This window comes from Populus alba, chromosome 12 (genome assembly GCF_005239225.2).
Source record: "Populus alba chromosome 12, ASM523922v2, whole genome shotgun sequence".
Taxonomy (NCBI): domain Eukaryota; kingdom Viridiplantae; phylum Streptophyta; class Magnoliopsida; order Malpighiales; family Salicaceae; genus Populus; species Populus alba.
Window position 1 is genome coordinate 60,410 of NC_133295.1, and position 22,973 is coordinate 83,382.

Consider the following 22,973-nt stretch of genomic DNA (forward strand, 5'->3'; position numbering starts at 1 on the left):
AATTCAAAATAAATTATAAAATTTAACTTTCAATCAACTCAATATTAAAAGGACGAAATAAAAAAAAAATCAATTAAAAAAGTGACATGAGTTAACTGTCAAAATCATAACTCGGATCATAAGAGTGATGTAACCCTATGAAAAACAAATTAATCAAAACAAATTATGAATTTCAATCCACAATAATTTCATTGTTGAAGGATGATATTAAAAAAAATAAACCAATTAAAAATAACATAAAAAATAACCTGAGTTAATCTGCCAAACTCATGACCCTAATCATTAGTCCAAGATAACCTCATATAAAAAAAAATGACTTTATTTAATTTCCGGGTTAACTTACCAATTTTACACTTTGTTCATAAAACTAAGATAACCTCATAGAAAGCATATTTAAAATAAATTACGAAGCTCAAATTCTAATCATCCTTATCAAATCTAATGTTAAATGATAAAATTTATAATTAAAAAATGACAAAAATTAAAGTAAAACTCGGGTTAACCCATTAAGCACTATTGTTGGGTCATGAGGTTGTGATAACTTAATAAAAAGCAAACTAAAATAAATCATGAAGTTTAATTCTCAATCAAAAATATTAAATGATAAAATTGAGAAAAAAAAAATCAATTAAAAATAATAATAACTAAGTTAATCAAGTTAACTTGTTAAATCCGCGATCTGGGTCATGAGACTTGGCCAACCCAATAAAAAAACAAATTCAATGTTGAAGGACTTGTAATCTGGGCCATGAGGCCTGAAATAAATTTTAGAAAAAAAAAACAATAACATAACTCAATTTAATCGAGGTTAAAATGCTAGAACTTTTAACCTTAATCATGAGACCAAGATATCACTATAGAAAAGAAATTAAAAAAAATAGTATGAAGCTCAATTCCTAACCATCCCAATGTTGAATGATGAAATTGAAAAAAAAAATTAATTAAACAAAATATGACACAAAAAAAACAAATTGAGTTTAACTCGTAAAACACTATTCCTATGTCATAAGACTTAAATAACATGATAGAAAGTTAAAACAAAACAAATCATGGAGTCTAATTTTCAATCAATCCAATATTAAATGATGAAATTGAAAAAAAAATTAATTAAAAAAAATAAAATTAAATCAATTGGGTAAACTTATCAAACTAAGTTAACTTGCTAAATCAGTGATTCATGTTATAAGAGTATGATAACTCAATAAAAACCAAATTTAATACTAAAAAATGAAAAAAAAAAAAATTAGTTGAAAAAACAATCAAAGAAAAAAAGAAGAAGCAAAACATTATTCAAATAAATAATGATGTGTGAGGAGGGTACAATAAAACCCCTCCTCTTTTAGTTTATAGTTAATATATTGTTAATTAAATTAAATTACTTAATATATTTAAAAAAGTTAGGGTGTCAACTTATTTGGTTCAATGTTCATATAATTAGTTAAAGTAAGTGATTTTTTTTTCAAACTTTTTTTTCCTTTCATTCAAGCCCTTCTAAAGCCAAATTATAAAAAATTAGGCTTGAAATTATGGTACAAATAAAAAAAATATAAAAATAGGGGATTAAAATATAAAATACAAAGAAAATACATGGTTCATCTCACATTGATGAAAAATTTTATTTTGGTCTAAAAGTTTTTTTTATTATTTTTTAGTCACTAAGTTAGAGATAAGAGAGAAAAATTTACTTGAAAATGACAAGAGAGAAAAAAAATGATCGGTTGAAATTGATTACGGCTATGAAAAAAATTGATATTGTTGTCAAATGATTTCATTTAACAAGAGATGAGTTTTGGTGTTCTTTAGCCTTTACCTTACCTGAAATTGTAAATTTAGTTTGGAAAGTTTTATAAATTTAGAATGATTTTTTTTTCAACTCACTATTAGGTTATTTAATATTATAAATTAGTTTATTTGGGTCGAGAAATTTTTTAGATGTCTTTAAATAAAAACAGCTTAAAATTAAATTTGTGGTAGCTTTATTCTAGAAGAACAGATAATATTCATTTGTCACCTAATTTTACAAAGAAAAATTTATATATGCGGTAGCTATATATATATATATATATATATATATATATATATATATAAACAGGAACAAAATATTATAATAAATGTTTCATTTTAAATTTGCTTTTAAGATCATAATAAATTTTTATTTCGAAAACAATACATAAAATTTACAAAACATCTTAATACTAGTTTTGCCTAAGTTATTGAGTGTTTTTTTTTTTTTATATAATTCAAAAAAAATACAAAGTTGAGATGAGAGTTTTAATGATAATATTAAAAAATTTCTTCATAATCTAAACATTAATTTTTAATATTTAAAAAAAGTTGTTTGACATTCAACATACCATAAGAAATAACCTAACTAAGAATTAATTTATTTCTTCATTGTTGTTATTAATAGTATTTCCAGGTTGTACAATGATTTGATTTTTATTTTTATTAAAAAATAATATAAATTGTATCATCAAATTTTATTTAAAAATTAAAATTTAAAAATTGAAATAATTCTTTAACAATTTAATCTATCTAGTGTTAATTGGATTGTCGAGCATGTAACGTTTGTCTAGACTATGCATCTATCTGCCAGTTTAATGAAAATCTAGACATGGTTTTGGCAGTGAAAAACATCAATCTGATGTTGACTGCAAGTTAAAATCATGAAAAGTGAGACAAAAGCAACCTAGCTGGCTAGTAAAGTGTGGTGGGGATGGAGATCTGAAAGTGGTTCTCTGGCCCAAAGCAGACGTTGCTCTTTTATTTTTGGATGGTTGCCCGAGATTGAGAAATCCAGAATAGTACTCGTTTAGTGCTGGATTTTGAGATCCGACATCTGGAGTTTTTCTTTCCCACGTGTGGTTCATAAGAACAAGATATAAGTTGTCCATTGCAGTTACTGTACAGTCCAGAAACATCAAAGTTTGTTTTTCTAAGCTAGCCCGTACTTGTCAAGAGGATAGCAATTGAGTCTCAGATAGTACCTATTCACATTTGCTACTATTTGTTTTTCTGATTTTGCGTAATTTAAAAAAAAAAATATTTTTTTTATTTTAAATTAATATTTTTTAAATATTTTAAATCATTTTAATGTGTTGATATTAAAAATAATTTTTAAAAAATTAAAAAAATATTATTTTAATATATTTCCAAGTAAAAAATACTTTGAAAAGCAACCACAACTATATTTTTTAAAAATTCTTAAAAAGTCTTCATTATCTTCTATGGATTATCATATTATAGATTTAGCTTCTCCTTACAATTTCTCCACTGCTTCCAAATACACTCCATGAATGATCACCTACCATTCATAAACAAAAAGAAAAGATTCATTGTACAAATTAATATATATATATATATATATATATATATTAACATTGAAAACCAAATTCATCAAAAATTCTAAAAAAACCATTAATTTTTTTTCCAAAACAAATGTGCATTTAAAAAACATATAAAATTTAAAATTACCTCACTCTTAGAGAGGGCTCATCCTAGCACCTTCTCACCAATATACAAATACCACTTAACTATACCCAACCCAAACTACTCATCCTTATTTTTTTCTTTTTTTCTCACAACGGACTAAACTCTGTTAAACAATCTAAAAAAATAAAGAGAAATATAAAAATAAGAGAGGAGGAGGTTAGGGTTTCATTGATACTGTATGATCACAATAATCTAAAGGAATATATTTAACATAAATACAAAGAGATTATATATAGATTAATCTAAAAAAAAATAAAAATATTATTCTACCCTTAATAAATAAAACAAAATAACCATATGTTTCTTAACATCTCTCCTCAAATTCAAGATGCGACAGCTATAAGCATTAATAGTTTGCCAACAAGAAAATGAAAACGGGAAATAAAATGCGACTTAGTAAATAAATTTCCAATCTACAAAGAAAAAGAAACAAAAGACAAAGTAATAATGTCATGCTTGAGATGATGGCGAGTAAGATGACAATCGATCTCAATGTGCTTAGTTCGTTCATGAAAAAACAAATTGTGAGCAATCTGAATAAAACTCTGGTTGTCACAATATATAGGAGTGGGATGAGAAATGAAAAACTTACATATCTGCAAATAACCAAATAACCAAATAATCTATTTGGTAGTAGATTTCATAGCACTATATTTGGTGATTGAGGATTTTGAAGATTGAGAAACAATTGATTGTTTCTTATTATTCCAAGAAATAAGAGAATAACCTAAAAAGATACAGAAACTAGTAACAAACTTGCGATTTGTGAGATCACTATCATTATTAGCATTAGAATATGCACACAACTCTAAGAAAGAGGTGGATATAAGTAAAAGACTCTAAAAGATTGTACCTCGAAGATATCCAAAATACAAAGAACACCTGCCCAATAAATGGTAGTAGGAGAAGCAACAAACTCACTAACAACATGAACAACATATGCAATATATGGATTAGTAATAGTGAGATATATCAAGCTCTCAATAATAGTATAATATAAAGTAGGATCTGACAAAGGTAAACCATCAGAAAAAAAAAAAATACTTTGTGTTAACCTTAATAGGAGTATCTACAATCTTATTATCAGTAAGTTTAGCCTGCTCAAGAATATCTGCAACATATTTTGACTAAGAAATGAGATATAATCTCTAGGTGAATAGACTACCTCAAAACCCAAGAAATATCGTAGAGAACATGAGATGATAAACTATCAGAATCCTTATAAAAAAAGATTCATATGAATAAGATCGGATCTAGTCAAGTTATGAGTAGTTAAGGTGTATGCTTGAGAAAGACAATATGACGAGACACATAAAGTTTTTGAGTCATTAAATCAAAACAACAATACATCTTTTTACCTTCACCATAATCAAGAAAGACACGAATAATAGATTGAAAGGGAAATTTATTGTGTTCTATATGAGGATGAAGAATAAAACAAGTACAATAAAAAACTCTAAAGAACAAATAATCAAGGGCATACCTATATAACTTTTTAAAATAAGAAAAACTTGAAATATGAGAAGATAGAATTGTATTATGTAGACCTATAGTAGGAAGAACAGCTTCTCCCTAAAACACACTAGGAACAAAAGTAGACAACAAGAAAGAACAACTAGTTTCAACAATGTACATATGTTTTCTTTTAGCACGCTATTTTGCTCAAGAGTATCTATATATGAAATTTGGTGAATGGTTCCATCTAAGGTAAGCAACTCATAAAATCTATTAGAGGTGTATTTCTCACCCAAATCATACCTAAAACATTTGATAATAGCATAATGTTGAGTTTTAACAAGAGCTTAAAAAGCTTTATATATCTCAAAAAATTTAGAACAATGTTTCATTAAATAAACCAATAATAATAAGTATGATCATCAAAAAAAAAATTAACATCAAGACCCTCCTTTTATGATAATAGAAGAAGATTCTTATACATCAGAATGAATCAAATCAAATGAAAAAGAAAAAAATAGAAATACTTTGATTAAAAAGTAAAGCGGAAAATTTTATTAGTCTGCATCCATTACAATAAAAAATATCACAAGTTTGTAAATTTCATAAAGCTCCTGTGAATGCCAAAAATCTTAAATGAGAAGATGAAACATAACCTAAATGAGAATGTCATAAATAAAAACTAGAAGAAGAAGGACTCAAATGAAAAGAAGGCAAATCAACACTAGTAGCAGCAGTAGCAGCCGATACTTTTAACTCATCTAAAATATATATTCCTTTCTACCTATGAGCTATCTTGATCAACTTTTAAAACTACAAATCTATACACATAAAAAAAAAACTAAATAATCACTAAAATCACATGATGTGAGTTTCAGAATAAAATAAACATTAGAGAAAAACAAGTGATGTGTGACTATAATTAACAGCTGCTAAGGGCATGCGAGTGCCATCAACAGTCATGATAGGAATAGAAGGTGAAGAGGACACAAAAGCAAAATATGAAAAATCTAGAGATATATGATGTGAAGCACCAAAATCCAAGACTCATTCAGAATATAACATACTTGAAGAACTATGAGGCAACTAACCTAAAAAAAAAGAAGCGGACATAGGTTCTGACTGTAATGAGAGAAACTTTTGAAATTGTTCAACCAGAATGCTAGGATCGGTGAAAGAACCTGATGAAACTGTTGTTGCTATATTATGGTGTGATGGTTTGTAGCTCTTAGATGGTCTATACGCATTAGATTGTAACTGGCAGCCAAACTTCTAAGCTTAATTCTACTGTCTTAACTTGAGATATTAAGCCTTTTAATGACATTTCTGTTTATAGAAACTGCACTCATCAAAGGCAACCCTTATGTAATTTGTATTCTAAGTATTAGAGAATGATTTAGAAGGTACTGTTAGCATATAAGGATTAGAAGTAAAAAGAATTCTCTTTTCAGAATAAGACTAAAGATGTATTTTTTCAGCTAATAACTCACTGACAATTAAGTCAACAAAAGGTAATGGAGAATGATGCAAAATTGAACCTCTAAGTCCTTTAAAATCATTGTGAAACACTGTTAAAAAAATGTATCAATCGTTGTTGCTCTCTACAAGTAATATAATCATTACATGCCTTTAATTTTGCTGATTCTATAAGAGCCAATTAATCCCAAAGATCTGTCATGGCAGAATAAAACTCCTGTATATTTATATTTTCCTGATGAAGAGGTCGTATGTCATTCTTTAATTGATATTGCTTTCCAAAATTTGATTGTGTGAATAATCTTTGCTGATGATCTCAAATCTTCTTTGTTGTCTCATACTTCACCAACTGTATACCTATGGAATGTTCAAAATAATTGTTAATCCAAGTAATAATCTTTGCATTGTTTACTTCTATATATATATATATATATATCAAAGTAACATAACCCTCATCAGTATTCTTATATATCATAGAAGTTCCACTAACATATCCCCTCATTATTTTACCTTTAAAAAAATTTCTCATCACATAACTTCAATACGAATATTTCTTTCCATCCAAACTTACGCTCACAGACTGAAGCAAATTATCTTTTTCAGTAGCCATAATCAACAAACAAAGAAAACTAGAACGCAAAAGAAAAGAAAACGAAATACTATATTGTAGAAACCAAACAAATATCTTCTTAAAATTAGATTTGTGAAAGCTATGTTTAAGATTAATTCTCGTTCCATGAAACTATGCTTTGATATCATATTAAACAATTTAAAAAAATAAAAAGAAATAGAAAAATAATAGAAAAAGAGCCTAGAGTTTCATTGATACCATGTGATCACAATAATAAAAAAAAAATAAGTTTAACCCAAATATAAAAAATTATATACAAACTAAACTTTAAAAAAAAAAAAAAAAACTACTTCACCTTTAATAAATAAAACAAAATAATCCAAAACTCAAACACGGAATTTGAGGGAGGGCTGATGAGATCGTATTGTTGCCTTGGTGGCTTCTTGATGTTAATCTCTTGATGCCTTTTGAGTGTGAATTGACCCTTGAAAATTAAACCCCCAAGGCTTTTACATCCTCAAAGATGCTTCCATGTCTAGATACCAAATTGAGCAATGACCTTCAAATTCAGGAGGCCCGTACTCTTTCAAACCAGAAGGCCCAAAACTGAGCCGCCGCCACCGCAAAACCACATCATCCAACTAACCTGTTAGATGGGAAGCCATGGGGTCCCGTTTCTATGTAGTTAACTTACTCCATCTGAAGAAGACTAGCTGTTGAATTTTCAACCTCTCCTCCACCTTCCTTGAAAATTCTCACATTTCCATTCTCAACACCAAAAGAACTCCAATACCATCATTTAACCTCATCGCCGAAACACCCTAACAAAACACAAAAGATCCATCCTTTGCCTAAAAGATGGAGAATTCAACCCAAGAATCCCATCTAAGATCAGAAAACACTGTAACCTATGAATCCCCATACCCTCTCTATGCCATGGCAATCTCTTCAACCGCATCTCGCGCAAACCAATACCAGCGGATTGCCTTAGGTAGCTTCATTGAAGACTACAACAACCGTATAGACATCGTCTCTTTTGACCCTGAAACCCTCTCTATCAAAACCCACCAAAATCTCTCTGTTGAGCACCCTTATCCACCCACAAAGCTCATGTTTAGCCCTTCATCTCTTCACAAGTCCAATGACCTCTTAGCCTCTTCTGGTGACTATCTTCGATTGTGGGAAGTTAGAGACTCTGCTTCTGTTGAGCCTCTTTTGGTGCTTAACAATAGTAAGACAAGTGAGTTTTGTTCCCCTTTAACTTCTTTTGACTGGAATGATATTGAACCTAAGAGAATTGGTACTTGTAGTATTGATACAACTTGTACTATTTGGGATATTGAAAAGGGTGTTGTTGAAACACAACTTATAGCTCATGATAAAGAGGTTCATGATATTGCTTGGGGAGAAGCAAGGGTTTTTGCTTCAGTTTCTGCTGATGGGTCAGTTAGGATTTTTGATTTAAGAGATAAGGAACATTCTACTATTATATATGAGAGTCCTAGACCTGATACACCCTTGTTGAGATTGGCTTGGAACAAACAGGATTTGAGGTATATGGCTACAATATTGATGGATAGTAATAAAGTTGTGATCTTGGATATTAGGTCTCCAACAATCCCTGTTGCTGAGTTGGAGAGGCATATGGCGAGTGTGAATGCTATTGCTTGGGCTCCGCAGAGTTGTAGGCATATTTGTTCTGCTGGTGATGATTCACAGGCACTCATTTGGGAGTTACCTACTGTGGCTGGGCCTAATGGGATTGATCCAATGTCTATGTGCTCCGCTACTTCTGAAATTAACCAGCTTCGATGGTCTGCTGCACTGCCTGATTGGATTGCTATCGCGTTTTCAAACAAAATGCAGCTTTTAAAAGTTTGAGGTGAATTGATAATCATTTTTTGGTGTATTACATTTGATGTTAATTGTTAGTGTGTTATCTTTGATGTTAAATTTTAGTGGTGGAAACTTGAGAGTGTTTCTAGTTAGGTTTTTGCTTCCTTTGGTTGAATTCAGATTGATTCATCTTGTCTTATATGTCCTTTTATCCCGTTTTAGTGCTACTGACTTTTGCTTGGACGCGTTCTATCTAGTTGTATTGCTAATTAATTCTGCTTAGCTGTGACTAAATATACCAAAATAACATGTTACTATTCTCAATGCCAACAAAAGTTTGTCTTCATGTTGATTTTATTTTAATTGACAAACGATGCTGTGGAACTATTAAGATAACAATTGAATTGCTCCTTACAAAACTACTTTGCGGCCTTCTTTTATGCCTGTGTAGCATTTTAGTTGTTGTCTGCTGTTCTACGGATGGACAGAATTGTTGTTTACCTTGTGCAATATAATTACTTGAATCCATGCCGTTCAAAGTTTGATTGCAAAATAAATGTTGAGAATTTTGCATCTTCGGGTTCTTTGTCCCCCTTGCTCCTCTTGGATTCGAGGTTGCTTTTAGGCTCTTAGTTTTCAGCTCACTTTTACATCCTCCAGGACTTCCTTTTCTAAATGTTTGGTTGCTTGTCCGTTTTGCCTATGTTCTACAGCCTGGCCCGCAATTTTCCTTGGACATTGTTGTTGAATGGCTTGGTTATGATCCAGTCTTTGGTTGGTAGTATTTATGGCCATGATGAATGCATCTTTTAAATCCACCCTCAACAATAGTTGCCTCTTTTGAGTCCGTTTCTTCTTTTATTTTGCAAGACAGACAGATTGCTAGTGATGAAGGAGGGAGCTAGCAAGGGTCCTGGATAGTTCAAATCAAATTCCAATCTATTTTCTAATTTGTAATGTATCCATCCAATCTGACTTTAGTTTCTTTGTGGATCATTATGGAGAGTTTTGAACATCGATGACACCTGTCTTCAATCTGGTCAAGTTCATGGACTCATCCCCCTTATTATGCTGATGCAGTTGTGTTTTATAACTTCTTCATTGTATAAAAACTGTTACATCTCATGGAAAATTCTGCTTTGCATTTACCTAGCTTTTATCATAGAAAGTAGAGCTGAAACGTTTTATCATTGTAAAGTTTGTCTTGGCTTCTTTGCTCCCTTTATGTTAAGCATGCCTTGTTCCTATTTAAAAGATCATGGTATACCATGTTTGGAGTGCCCTGCGAAGTTGTCTTACGTTCGAAACTCGTAATAACTATTGATATTAACCCTGAGGCTCGATTAAAGTTTGATTTGTTGAAAACTTTCGTGGCAGTGATTATTCATTGGTGCACCTGTTAGAAAATTTGTTTATAAACATGGTCAATGAGCACACAAATAAATAAATTAAAAGTGTGTTTACAGTGTTTCGTCAGAGAGTCCAGAAACTTGAAAATATCCAATAATTCTCCGACAAAATTGGTTGGGATATTTTTTCACGGACTCGCAGTTATAAATTTTTATATTCAGTGGTAATTCTATTAGTATTTTAGTGATTTTATTTTCATGTTCATTTATTATAATCTTGATTGTATTTTTTTTAACCTAAAATCAAAACAACAAATTTGAACAACAAAATTTTATAATATTAATTTAACAGTTAATGTAAATATCTTCATTACAATAATAAGAAAAATTCATAACAAGATAGAGTTGAAAGTAGAAGAGGAGGAAATAATCCTGAACCGGGAGGTCCAAGATGTACAAAAATGGGAGGATAATATGTCGACTAGCATGTATGTATTTGCTCTCATTACTTATTATTTTGTTCTTCGTATTTTGCCTTCGGATCGGCCTTCAGAACACACAATCGTTTCTCAAACTATCTCCTGAATGATCAATAGTGGCTAGCTTGGGTTGGGTTATGGGCTATCTACATTAAAAAAAAAAAAAAAAAAAAAACCTATAATCTATACTCATATCTCAAGCTATAGTCATAGACATATTGTAATCTCGATTCCTATCAGGTTTATCAGTAGCTTCGGCTCCCAATCACAATTGAGGATCATATTTCAGATAGGTAGAAGTGTCCTTTTTGTGTTTTGCATGCTTGATGGTGTTATATGTTTTCTATAAAAAAAGGAGGGGTCAAATTTCAAAATCCAAGTAAAAAATATAAAAAACAAAAGTCAAGTCTATTATAACTTTTCAAAAATTACATGCAATAAACGCTTCAGCTTTGTTATCGATAAAATATTGCAACCCTTTTACCTTATCTTTTTTTCTTATGTGTTTCAACATATAACTCCATCAAGATAATTCACATCTAAACTATATAGCCTACAAAATAAATCCTTTGTTAAAAATTATCATAAATAAACATTAAGTTTACATTTGCAGAAAAATATTTAAAAGACATTACATGTATTATCAAGCATTTTCAATGTTTTGTAAAAGGAAGCGATTCACTAGTGATTTTGCTCATGGAACCATGAGTCTCTTTATTTTTGTTTTGAGACTCGTATGACAAGCGCCTTCTGAAATCCAATACTATAAATTCTTGAAATTTTTTCCAATTACTTTTTTGTGATGTGACTTGGTCTATAATTTTTTCATAGCGCAATGTCATCATACTCGACTGAGCATATTTGTTAGCATTATACCACAAATCATGTAACCTCCTGGTTAAGAAAATCATTAAAAAGAAATATATAAATTTGACATGTTACAGCTTACCTAATTGAATTGTGATTTTCCTAGACTTTCCTGGCCAACTCCTCATTTTTTCCATCTCAGAAAAAAAAAATTATCATAATTAATTTTGTAAATTAATTATGTCTCTAAATTTAAAAAACTACATATTAACTAAAAAGTAGGGATTATTTATCTTCTAACTTTAAAATTTCCCCATGAAATTTTAATCATACTCATCCATTTAGGATGATCTTGAAGTTGATTTCATTTAAACAATAGTTCTTCCATCAAACATTTAATCATGAATGTTATCCTATGAGCAAGTTTAATATTTGTAAACCTAAAAATCATTTAATCAAAGCCTTTTTCATTTTTCATTAATGAAAAAAATTTAAATAACTTAATACAAATCTTCAATAATGATTAAAAAAAAAAACATGACTTACATGATGAGGTCGGTCTTCTATTAAACAATAATCTTGTCAAACATGAAGTCTATAGAAAATGAGATTTTGGCTCTGCAACCCATATTAAACGAGCCTTGATTGGTAATGTGTACAATAGGTTTCTTTTCATGATCGACATCTAAATGCATAGCAGACTTATCGACACTACTACTTGATGAAGTAATAATGCTAATATTCAACTTGGAACCTTTTTCTCGCCGTTTTGACAATATAATTTACCAGGATACTAATCTTTGTTATCCGAGAGATTAGTCTCTTCAATTTCTCATTACTCAGGGTGTCAATCACATTCATCAAAGAAGTAAATTTTTTTAATCGCCTGCTAACCAGCACACTAATCTCCTTAACCGATGAGTTAGTTTTCTCAAATTTCCCATTAAATATGGCAATAATCCCATTAGCCAAAGAGTTAGTTTTTTCAAATTGCTTATTAAACAAGGCACTAATCCTATTAATTAGGGAGTTAGTTTCTCAAATTTCTTCTTGTTTCCATTCACAACTCTAGACAAAGATTAAATAGAAATAATAAAACCATTATTCAAAAACTAAATAATTTCCTACAAGGTGTCAAACACCTACCTGATGTTTATACGTCCGAGCTGGTCCCATGTTGTTGATTGGGTCCCATGGCCTCTTTTATATCAATAAAATCAACACATCATTGGATATTAACCCATAATATCTGTCGCGCGTGGCCATGCGACGTCATCTAGAGACGATGGAGGCTTTTGTTATGTCTCTTGTGTGAGGTGTTGTGTGTTTGAAATAGATTTTGGATTTAATCATAAAATTATGATTAATGTTCAGGAGTCGTCACCTAGTATTATGGTTGTTGTAACCCAATTTTGGCCCATTGGATTTTAATTTAATTTTATATGGTTTAAAATGTAAAATTAAAATATCAGAGGTTTATTTCGATAAAAAGTTTGATTTGTCAACTTGCGTGAAAACTAGGGACTACAATATGCTTTTGTCATTCTATCTTTATCTTCAAGATAATCATTGTCTTCAAGATAATAATAGTTATCTGTTTTTAAATTTGATTCTTAATCAAATTTAAATTTCAAATAAGAGAATGAGCTTGATTGAAACTTGGTTTCTCACACGCGATGAGACTCTTACATTATAAATATAAATCTCAGTGTAGGCAGAAGAGGAGGCAGAGTAAACCCCATGAAAAAATCATTACCAGAAACCCTAAAAAAAAAAAGACACCGAACCCAATACCAGTTGCTGCCCCCCTCAGCCCCTTTCTTTTTTTTCTTTTTTTTCCCGTAGCCCGGCCCTCAGCTCATCCTCATACCCTAGACTGAGCAGAACACAAAAAGAAGAAAAAAAAGGCCAAGCCACCTTCCTCAGCCTGAGCCCGCCCCCTCCGAGAGCAAAAGGCTCTTTCCTCACAGCCGGTAACCCTTTCCATGTCATCTTCATCCCCAAAGTCACGAGAGGAAACAAGAAACCAAAACAACAAAACTGCCAAAAAGCAACCCGTTGCCGCAGCACCGTGTATCTCCTACAACTCCAGCAGCAACGCAGCGGCAACCGTGCGTCCCCTCCCTTGCATCAGTTGTCCATCCTGCGCCGGCCGTATCTCTAGCAAACCATCCTCTCTGCATAGCACTGTCCCTGCCCCTCTCGGCTGGCTCCCTATTCATGAGAAATACAACAGCAAAGTTGCTTCACGACAACAACAGGACTCCATCCTCAGCCATTAACAGTTTTGGCTCCAACTGAGAGTTCCATCCTCAGCATTGTTTGCAGCCAAGATTAGTAACAGCAACAGCAGCAGAGGGAACCCATCTTTCCATTCCTCCTCGCCTAAAGCAACAATTACCGGCGTCAGCTACATCCATGCACTTCCAGCAGCAGCCTGCTCTTCTCAGTGGTGGCAACACGAACTTCAGTGACCTGAGCGGCAGCCACCGTGAGCAACAACAGCTGTTTCTCCTTAATCATGGTTGCAGACATCCCTCCTCAGCACTAGCAAGGACGAAACCAGAAGAGAGAGAGAGAGAGAGAGAACAAAAAACCAGAGGGAAAGACGGAACAGAAGAAAAAAAGAGGAAAGACAGAGGTGGTTTGAAGGTCGTCTGCCCGCAAGCATCCAACGCCACCAGCAGCGACGTCTTCATGCCAGCACTGTGTCTTCAGCAAGTCCAGCACTGCAAACAACATCAGCAACAGAGGAGTTTCCTCCATCTCTGCCGTAAACATCTCTTTTTCTCTCGGCCGAACGCCAGCCTCCAGCCTACAATAGCAGCACCCTGTAAAGTTCATTCAATAGCAAGAGTTCTTCATCATCGCCTCGTGACCTCGTCTCCAGCAACTAAAGTCCCATCCCAGGTAAGCTTCCTTCTCTGTTATGCCAAAATTAATTACCTTGCCAATGTAGCATTAGGAGTGAGAAAAAAACCGAGAAACCGAGAAAACCGAAAAAAAAAAATGATTAAACAGATTAAAATTTTGAAAAAACTGACCGGTTCGGTTCGGTATCGGTTATAGGCATATAAAACCGAACCAAACCTAAAAAATAACCGACAAAAAACCGAGTCAAACCAAGAAAACCGAGCCAAAACCGGAAAAAACCGAAAAGTCAAGCCAAAACCGGAAAAAACCGAGCCAACCCGGTTTGAACCGGTTTTTTCCCTAAAAAACCGAACCGAAACCGGCTGGTTTGAATTGGTTTTGGTTCGGTTTTGGTTTTTTTTAAAAAAAAAATTTCGGTTTGGTTACTTTTTTTGATAAAAACCGAACCGAACCGAATTTACTCAACCCTATGTAGCATGCATGTGTGAGTTATTCACGCGCATTCATGCAACAGTGGCCACACTGGGTCACTGGTACCTAGTGACCCGACCCTTTTTCTTTTTTAAAAAATTTTTTGAGACTGGGTTACGTAAATAAAAAGAGAATAAAAATAGTTCTTGTTTCTTTTAATATAAAATTTTGCAGATTTATTTACTGGTGCCAAAGTCAAGAATACCGTATTTTTTAGGTTGCGCTATATTTACTAACGTCAAAATTTGAAATATTCATAGGAAGATATTCACTGACGCTAGAGTCGGGAATATTATAGAAAGAATATAAGAACATAACAAAAACAAATCTCTAACAGTTTAAGACAACCAACAATGCAACCTACTACAGGTAGGACACTTAAAGGATAATAATATCTTCCCTTTTGTGTAACCAGTTTAGGTTTCTAATGACTATAATACTAGGTAGCAACTCCTTAAACACAACATTTTTTCCTAAAAGAAAAAAATGCCAGATATCTATTCTTTTTTCCAATCTAGATAATTTTTAATCGGTCTCCGCAATGTCCGGGTGTGACAATGGTCATTAGGAACTTATGGTCTGCTAGAGTCTTAGTAGGGGACTAGTTGTGCAAAGGGAAGACACGTCACCCCCAGTGCACCCTACCTAAGGCAAGCTGCATTGTTGTTTAATTATTATTTTTTTCTAAGTTCATTTTTTATTCGTTGCTTTTTTCTAAAGTTCAAGGTAGATCTCTCTTCATAAAAAAGTCTCTACCTTATCGGGTTAAATCCTAACCACTCTAAAGTCTGAATTTTATCATCGTATTTTTACACCTTGTATCTTCAATATCTAAGGATGTATTTTAACGTGTAATTTTACACCTTACAGATATTAAAGTCTACATCTGAACTTTAAAAAAAAAATTGGAAAAAGATTTTTGATATTTTGGTCAAACCCTAATGGATGTTCATAAACTAGTTATGATATTCATTTTTTTTTATTTTCAAAACATGAGAAAGATGCAATTTTTTAATGAAAATATCTTGGAAATTTTTTTAGTATTTGGCCGTATGCATGAAAATAAAATATTTTTTTTTCTTTTGAAAAAGAAAATTAATTTAAAAGTTTTGAGATTATTTTTATTTTTTAAAATATATATATATATATATATATATATATATATATATATATATATATATATATATATTAAATGCATGGGTTAGGCCTGGCCAGACATTTGGTTTGGGCCAGAATTGGTCCGACCCAAACTCCACTGGAACAATGGCCGTGAATTATAATTCACGTTCCATTGTTTAAAAAAATAGAACTCTACAAGAAGAAGAAGAAGAAGAAGAAGAAGAAGAAGAAGAAGAAGGGGAAAGGGAGTGGACCACCGGGCATGACGGTGATGGTTGGCTAGCGTGGAGGACGACATGAGGCTGGTGGTGGCGTTGATGGAGACTCCAGCCGCCAAAGCTGCAGCTGCTGCTATTGTGGTTGGTACTTGAGTTGCTCATAATTGGAGCTGTTGGAGTGGCCGAGGAGAGAGTCGTCACCTATGTTGCTACTGGTAAGGATGCAAGCCGCTAGAAATGGTGATTGCTTCTATTGTTGATGTTGAGGTCGTGGTGACATAGCAAAAGAGTTTTGCGGAGAAGAGAGAGAGAGAGAGAGAGTTGGTGCAACCATCATGTGAGGTGGTTGAGCGGTTGTTTGTGGTGGAAAAGACGTTGGTGAGAGTAGTGGTGGTCGCGATTAACTATTGGGATGATGAAGAGTGAGAGAGAGAAAAAAAAAACTTTATGATTAAACATCTTTTAAACTCGTTATTAATGTGAATAACTACTAGATTATTGGTTAATCATGCATAAAAAAGGTGTATGTGCAAAAACTATGAACGAAAATAGGTCCAAACCTAGGGGTGAAGGCAATGTTCTTCCAAGAACACAAAGAACATCGTCTAAAACCCAGAAAAAAACCTAGAAATGCCCAGAAATGGCAGCCCTTGCCAAGTCCAAAAATGGTAGCCACTGTCAAGCCTAGAAATGGACATTTTTTGCCTCTAAAACATGTTTTTTTATCACAACAAGTCACAATATCATACACAAACATGTTTGAATATAAAAACTAACAAAAAAACATCAGAACATCAAAATCAAGCAAAAAGTACCAAATCAAAAAAACATAAACTTAAAATAGACTATATGTTCATATAACATAGATTCAAAATTGGTTTTCTGAAACCATTTTGGGCATGAACAGACTTAGCAAACCCAGGGTAAAACACCATTTCTTTAACATGTATAGCTTAAATTAAACAAAAACTAAGACAACATTATATATTAAAAACAAACTTAAACAACAACTTTAATGTATCAAGAACATAAAATAAACATAAAAATCAAGATCATTAAATATATATAAAAAAGCAACAAAGAAGTAAATACAACATTACTTGTTGAGCATTCAAACCTCTTTTTCCATGCTTATAGACATAAATATAAAATAAAAGTAAATAAAAAAAATTAAAAACATGGCATAAAAGACCTACTTTTAAATCCAAAAAGCACACGTAAAATAGATACCCTCTCTCTCTCTCTCTCTCTCTTGAAAATGTTTGCCTATCATAAACTTGCAAAGCTAAGAAATCTTTTGTTTACACTTTTGGACTTCTACACTTATGTTTCTTATTGATATTTTTATTATCCTTTCTTTTCTTTTTTTCCCCTCCTCATCCCCCTTCTCTTTCTTTTTTCCTCTAAACTTGGGGGTATTTATATGGTTTTGAGAGGTTTTGAATCAATTTCCGATCTCTTAATCTTGAGGAAGGTTGTTGTAAACCCTTGATCTACTCATTGAGAAGGCTTTGTGTGTGAACTCATGAAAAATAGGTTAGTTTTTCGCTTGAGAGTTGTATTATTAGGGCTGACTTGGTTGCCCACTTTCGAGGCCTCGTCGTAGCAATTCCAACGTCATTGTCGCCTAAGACCACCTAAAATTGGTGGAGGGAATGCATACCTTTTAATTTAGCCCTTGATTTAGTCAATTCAAGTCCCTATATTCAAACATGTTTTCTACCTTCGTCATTGGTTTTGGATTTCTTCAAAAAAAAAAAAAATCTTTAATTGCTTATCAAACTTCAATATTTATGCAATTAAATCCTTGATTTAACTAAATTAACTCCTAAAAATTGCAATTTGACCCTCAAACTTCAATTTCTTCTAGTTAAAGTTTAAATTGATTTTAAAAAATCAATTTCTCTTGCAATTAAGCCCTTAATAAATTCAAATAGACCTTGAAAAATTATAATTGGGTCCTTAAACATTCAATTTTAAATTTTCCTCCTCAAATTGAATTTTCTTTGCCAATAAGGCTTTCATTAGTCGAAAATATACTATCAAAATTTTCAATCTTGTATATTTAATCTTTCTTAACTAGTCTTCAACAATTTCCTAGGTGTTCTGGTATAATTTGTTCACTAATTTATATTTTTTGTATTTTTTTTGTATTTTTCTCTTTATTTTTTATTTATGTGGGACCCTAAAATGTGACAATAATTTTCTTCATTTTTTATTTCATTTTTGCTTTAAATAAATCTTGAAAATCATAAAAAAATCTAAAATGCAAAAATATAAAAACAAATAAAAAATAATTGAGCATCATATGAAAAAAAAAATGATTTTAGGATTTTTTAGGTTGAATTGAAGTTTGAATTGAAGAAAAAATTAAGAAAATGGCTTAATTTGATTTATTTTAGCCAAGAACGAAAGAAATTTGAAGTTTAAGAATGATTTGGAAACAAATAGCTAAGTTAAAAAAACAATGAAGGGCCTAATTGAAAAAAAAGTTAAAATCAAGAGTTAGATTAGTCAAAATTGCATATTTTTTAGAACCAATGGTATATTTGCAACAAGTGATTATATTTGGAGGTCTAAATTTATCCAATTAAGGCTGCCATTGAAAAAAAAGAAGAAGGAGATTTATGGTTTAAATCATAGAGAATTCAAGATCTAAAGCTCTAATTGTATTGAATTTTTTTTAAAAAAATCATAAGTCAAAGACTATAATAAAAAGAGGGAAATATTTCAAGGACCATTTAACTATTTATATAATTTCATTTCAATCCTAATGGTTTCTTTACAATCGTTTTAGTTCAATTAAATACCAATCTAGTCCAATTATTTCCAATTAATTCCAATTTAATCCACTGATTTTGTCCAAATTAATTCAATTTAGTCTAGAATCAATTTCGGATCTTTCAGTCACAATCCCAGCTCTCAAATCGAGATCAACCAATCTGCAACTCTGATTGATAAACGTGGGATTTTATTCTTCAGCTATAATCATGGGATTGCATCTTAATTAATGCCTTGAATCAGCTCCTCAAACCCAGAATTCCAGCAAGTCTTCAATCAAATCTCCAAGAATCATTCAAATTCCAACATTTTCTCTCCATAAAGGGAACGCACAACAAAGAACACAAGGGGGTATTCACCGGCATACAGAGACAGAGCATTGACCAAAAAAATCCATAAACACCTACTACCCTTTTTCCAACCGATCAAAAGCCTCCCACAAAGAAAAATAAAGAAATTGGGAAATTTTCCCAGATTTCTATCAATCTTTTTCATCTCTCAGACAAGGAAAAGACAAAAAAAAAAGAGCAAAAGACAGCCTTTAATTCCAGGGAGTCTCCACCAAAAACAAACCAACCATCATCCAAACCAGTAGCCTTCACCACCCTTTACCATCACCATACTCAACCTTCAAAGAACCAGAGAGCCTCTCAACCGAGACCACCACCATCTTAGGCTCCAACCGAGACAAGCCTTCACTCCCTCATGCATTGACCCAATAACCATCACCACTCTCAACCTCACCCATTTCTCTTCCACTGCCCATAACAGCGCCTCCAGTAGCTCCACCACAGCTCTGCCTCAACCACCGAGTTCTACTTCCACACCCCATAGCATCACCAACCCACAAAAAAAAGAAAAAAGACTCATAAAGCCTTGAACCTAGCAGTCTCCTTAGGTTAGCCGAACCAAAAACCAGACATCTTTCCCCTCCTCTGGCCAAAGTCCCATTAAAAAAACCACCCACAAGATCAAAACCTCATCACAGACCCGTATTCCCTCTTTCACGCCGGTATCCGTGACCCATCTCCTGTCCCCCTCATCAAACCATCTCTCACAACCGCAACAATCAAGACACCCAAAAAAAACTCAAAGCCACTTCCTTCCTCTTCTGTCACCCCTCCGGACCGATCCAGCAACGTCCAGCCACCACACACAGTCGGCATCTCCTACAGTTAGCCACCTAAGTTCCTTTACTTGTGGTAATAAACCTGAGAGCATAAGAAGAAGAAGAAGAGAAGATTATAAAGTCTTGTACTGCCAAATTTAATTCTTTCTTTTACAGGTTCATTTTAATTAACGCATGGGGAAGACACGCGCACACCATTTCCAGGACAATCAATTGAGTATCGCGTGTTTGCACGCGCGACACGTGCTCCTATGTTATGTTATTTCCCAGCAAATTTTGGTGTTTATTTTCACCCTCGAATATAAATTTCGAACCCTGAATAAATACTTTCATTATTTGTGTGTTTAAATTTCATGTATATTACTTTTTTTTTTTTTTTGTAGTGATATTCTCATATAATAATATATAAAAAAACAAAAAATTATGATATGGAAAAACCAATATAAATAAATGGGTCAAAGCCCAAACCTCATTAAGATCCATATAGCTAATAGTTAGGTCCAAAACTCAACTCACATCATCAATATGGGTTTAAAGTTTAATTTTTATTATTTTATATGAGTCCAATGCATATTCTTAATAATTTGGATGTGATCTATCTTTTCAGAGATAATTTTTTTTTTTTCACATGTCTCCTTTTAAAAAATAACTAACGAGTTATGTTTACTTTTAGTAATTTCAAAGAAAATTTCTTTTGAGGACTTGATGTCAACATCCTCGACGAGCCTTTTATTTTTAAGAAATGATATCAAATTTTTCACAGAATAATTAAAAAAAAATTACAATAATTAATGGTAATAATAAAAAATTAGGAGAAAACACATTAAATGTAACCTTTCATAAGGAAAAAAAAAAAGATGTTGTAAGGATGACATTGTTCTTCCCTTAAATATAATTAACTCCTTACCTAAATTTTTGAAACCAATTCACATTTTATGATATCTAGTTTCCTTTAATTACTAGGTGACGACTCCTAATTATCCACGATACACATTTTTTACCCTACCACGACATTCACCAAGATGCGACTCCGCTGTCACTCCATTGCGAACATCACCCATCACAAAAAAAAAAAAAGGTTGAGGTGGTTCAAGCATGCAAAACTCTGGATGATGACATAACTAAAGCAACATCCTGGAAACAAAAATTGAATAAAACAAAATTAAGTGAGTATACGTCTATATTTAATAAATCAATTCTATTTAATTCAAGAATAAAAATAATTTTTAAAAATAAACTTAACAATGAATAATAAATAAAAAGACCTTATGTAACCCAATGAAAAAAATATATGATAAAACCAAGGTCATAGAAAGCATGAAAAAAAAAATCAAGCTCAATTTCCAATTAAATAAATATTAAATAATGAAATTAAAAAAACATTAGCTTAAAAAAATGATAAAAAAAAACTAAAGCAATCCTAGGCATATTTCATGAAAGCTAGGTTAATTTCTAAAGTTTACAACCCATGAAATCTTAGACACGAGCTTAACCAAGCTCAAATCCAAACCAATCAAATGTTGTAGAATTAAATGGAGTAAAAAAAAATACTGTTTTTGAAAATTTTGCAAAGCAAAAAAAAAAAACAAGAATAAAATCTAATAGGAAAAAAATTACGGGAATTAAAAAAAATGCAATTCTAAAAATTACCTTAGATTACAAGAAATAGCAATAAAAGAATGTTAATCAAATTTGACAAAGAAAAAAAAAATTAAATGAGGATAAAATCAAAAGAAAAATCTAATTCAATAAAAAAATATAACAAAAAGAAGAAGGACTAAATAAAAAAGAAATAAAAATTTAGAGGATAACTTGGAAAACGGGTGGTAGAACGCAAACACTAAGAAAAAAAAAGGGCTTCAATGACAAATTAGACCCCCCATCAATGCCTGCACCACATATCCAGGGTGCAAACACTAAGAAGAAGTTAAAGCCAACGAAGCTGCTAACCCTTCTACAGTGTGAGTCAACCTTTTTTTTTTAATTATTGAGATACTTAAATGACCTCACCCCAATCAATTAATTACAAAAAAAAAAAGTAATAAAATGACACAAATACCCTTTAGTCTAAGAGTAAACTTATTTGACACCAAAGATGCCAAGATAAAAACTATTTTATCCTTAAACCCATGGCAAAGAACTTTTATTTTTTCGAAAGCCAAGAAGGAAAATACATTTTTCCCGTCGATAAAGAAATGTAGCTAGGTGAACATTGTTTTCAACATTGTCTTCTATTGTGATTTTTTGTCATGGAGGTTTCTTTTTGCTTACGGTAGAGATTAATATGAAGTCAGAAGAGGATGACTTCGAAGTCACAATAAAAGATATTGATGATAATGTTAACTGTAAAGGAAAGGGACATATATATATATATATATATATATATTATCAAAATAAGATAGATGGCATGGCGATGGGGTTTGGTGCAAGAGTCACGCAGAGCAGTGTATCGCACTTTATTCAAGGCAGACACTGAGGACTTTCCATATCAGATATTTTTTAAAGTTTCAAACGCAAGTGGGGCAAAGTGGCAAACCTATTTTTCGTCATGTAGATGACATCACCCGCTTGCCTTCGTGATGATGCCATAAATCTTTTATCTAAGGGTCTGTCACATGCTTGACATTAATTAAAGCAACCCCCCTACAGGGAGTGTTTGTTTAAATGTCTGTTTGATATTGAGATTGCTGTTGTGGTTGTAGTTTTAAAAAAATTATTTATAAAAAGTATTTTTAGTTGAGATTGATTTGAAAAAATATATGTTTGATTAAAATTGTGGTTGAAATTGAGGTTGAGCAAAAAATAGTTTAATGTGTTTGGTAAAAAAATATTTTTCAAATTGAGGTTATAAAATAATTAATATATATATATATATATATATTAATGATTTTTAATTTAAATATTTTAGATTTAACC

General features: G+C 31.8%; 1 protein-coding gene and 1 long non-coding RNA gene across 4 annotated transcripts; both read left to right on the forward strand.

Moving 5' to 3' along the window:
- Nucleotides 1–7,489: 7,489 nt before the first annotated feature.
- On the forward strand, nt 7,490–10,020 carry LOC118037809 (protein TRANSPARENT TESTA GLABRA 1). 3 transcript variants are annotated; one of them, XM_035043919.2, is made up of 2 exons: nt 7,490–8,876; nt 9,701–10,020. In XM_035043919.2, the coding sequence occupies exon 1, from the start codon at nt 7,853–7,855 to the stop codon at nt 8,873–8,875; it is 1,023 nt and encodes a 340-aa protein (XP_034899810.1). In that variant the 5' UTR covers nt 7,490–7,852; the 3' UTR covers nt 8,876; nt 9,701–10,020. The 3 variants fall into 3 exon arrangements, with proteins under 3 accessions (XP_034899810.1, XP_034899809.1, XP_034899808.1); XM_035043918.2 differs by lacking the exon at nt 9,701–10,020 and adding an exon at nt 9,544–9,694; XM_035043917.2 differs by having other exon boundaries at nt 7,491–8,876; nt 9,705–10,020.
- Nucleotides 10,021–19,043: 9,023 nt separating this feature from the next.
- Nucleotides 19,044–20,406, forward strand: LOC118037807 (uncharacterized). Its single transcript, XR_004685669.2, has 2 exons — nt 19,044–20,130; nt 20,214–20,406. It is a non-coding gene; the product is annotated as an uncharacterized lncRNA (long non-coding RNA).
- Nucleotides 20,407–22,973: the final 2,567 nt, after the last annotated feature.

Coding starts and splice junctions, on each gene's coding strand:
- LOC118037809 (XM_035043919.2), top strand. CDS start 7,853: ATGGAGAATTCAACCCAAGAATCCCATCTAAGATCAGAAAACACTGTA.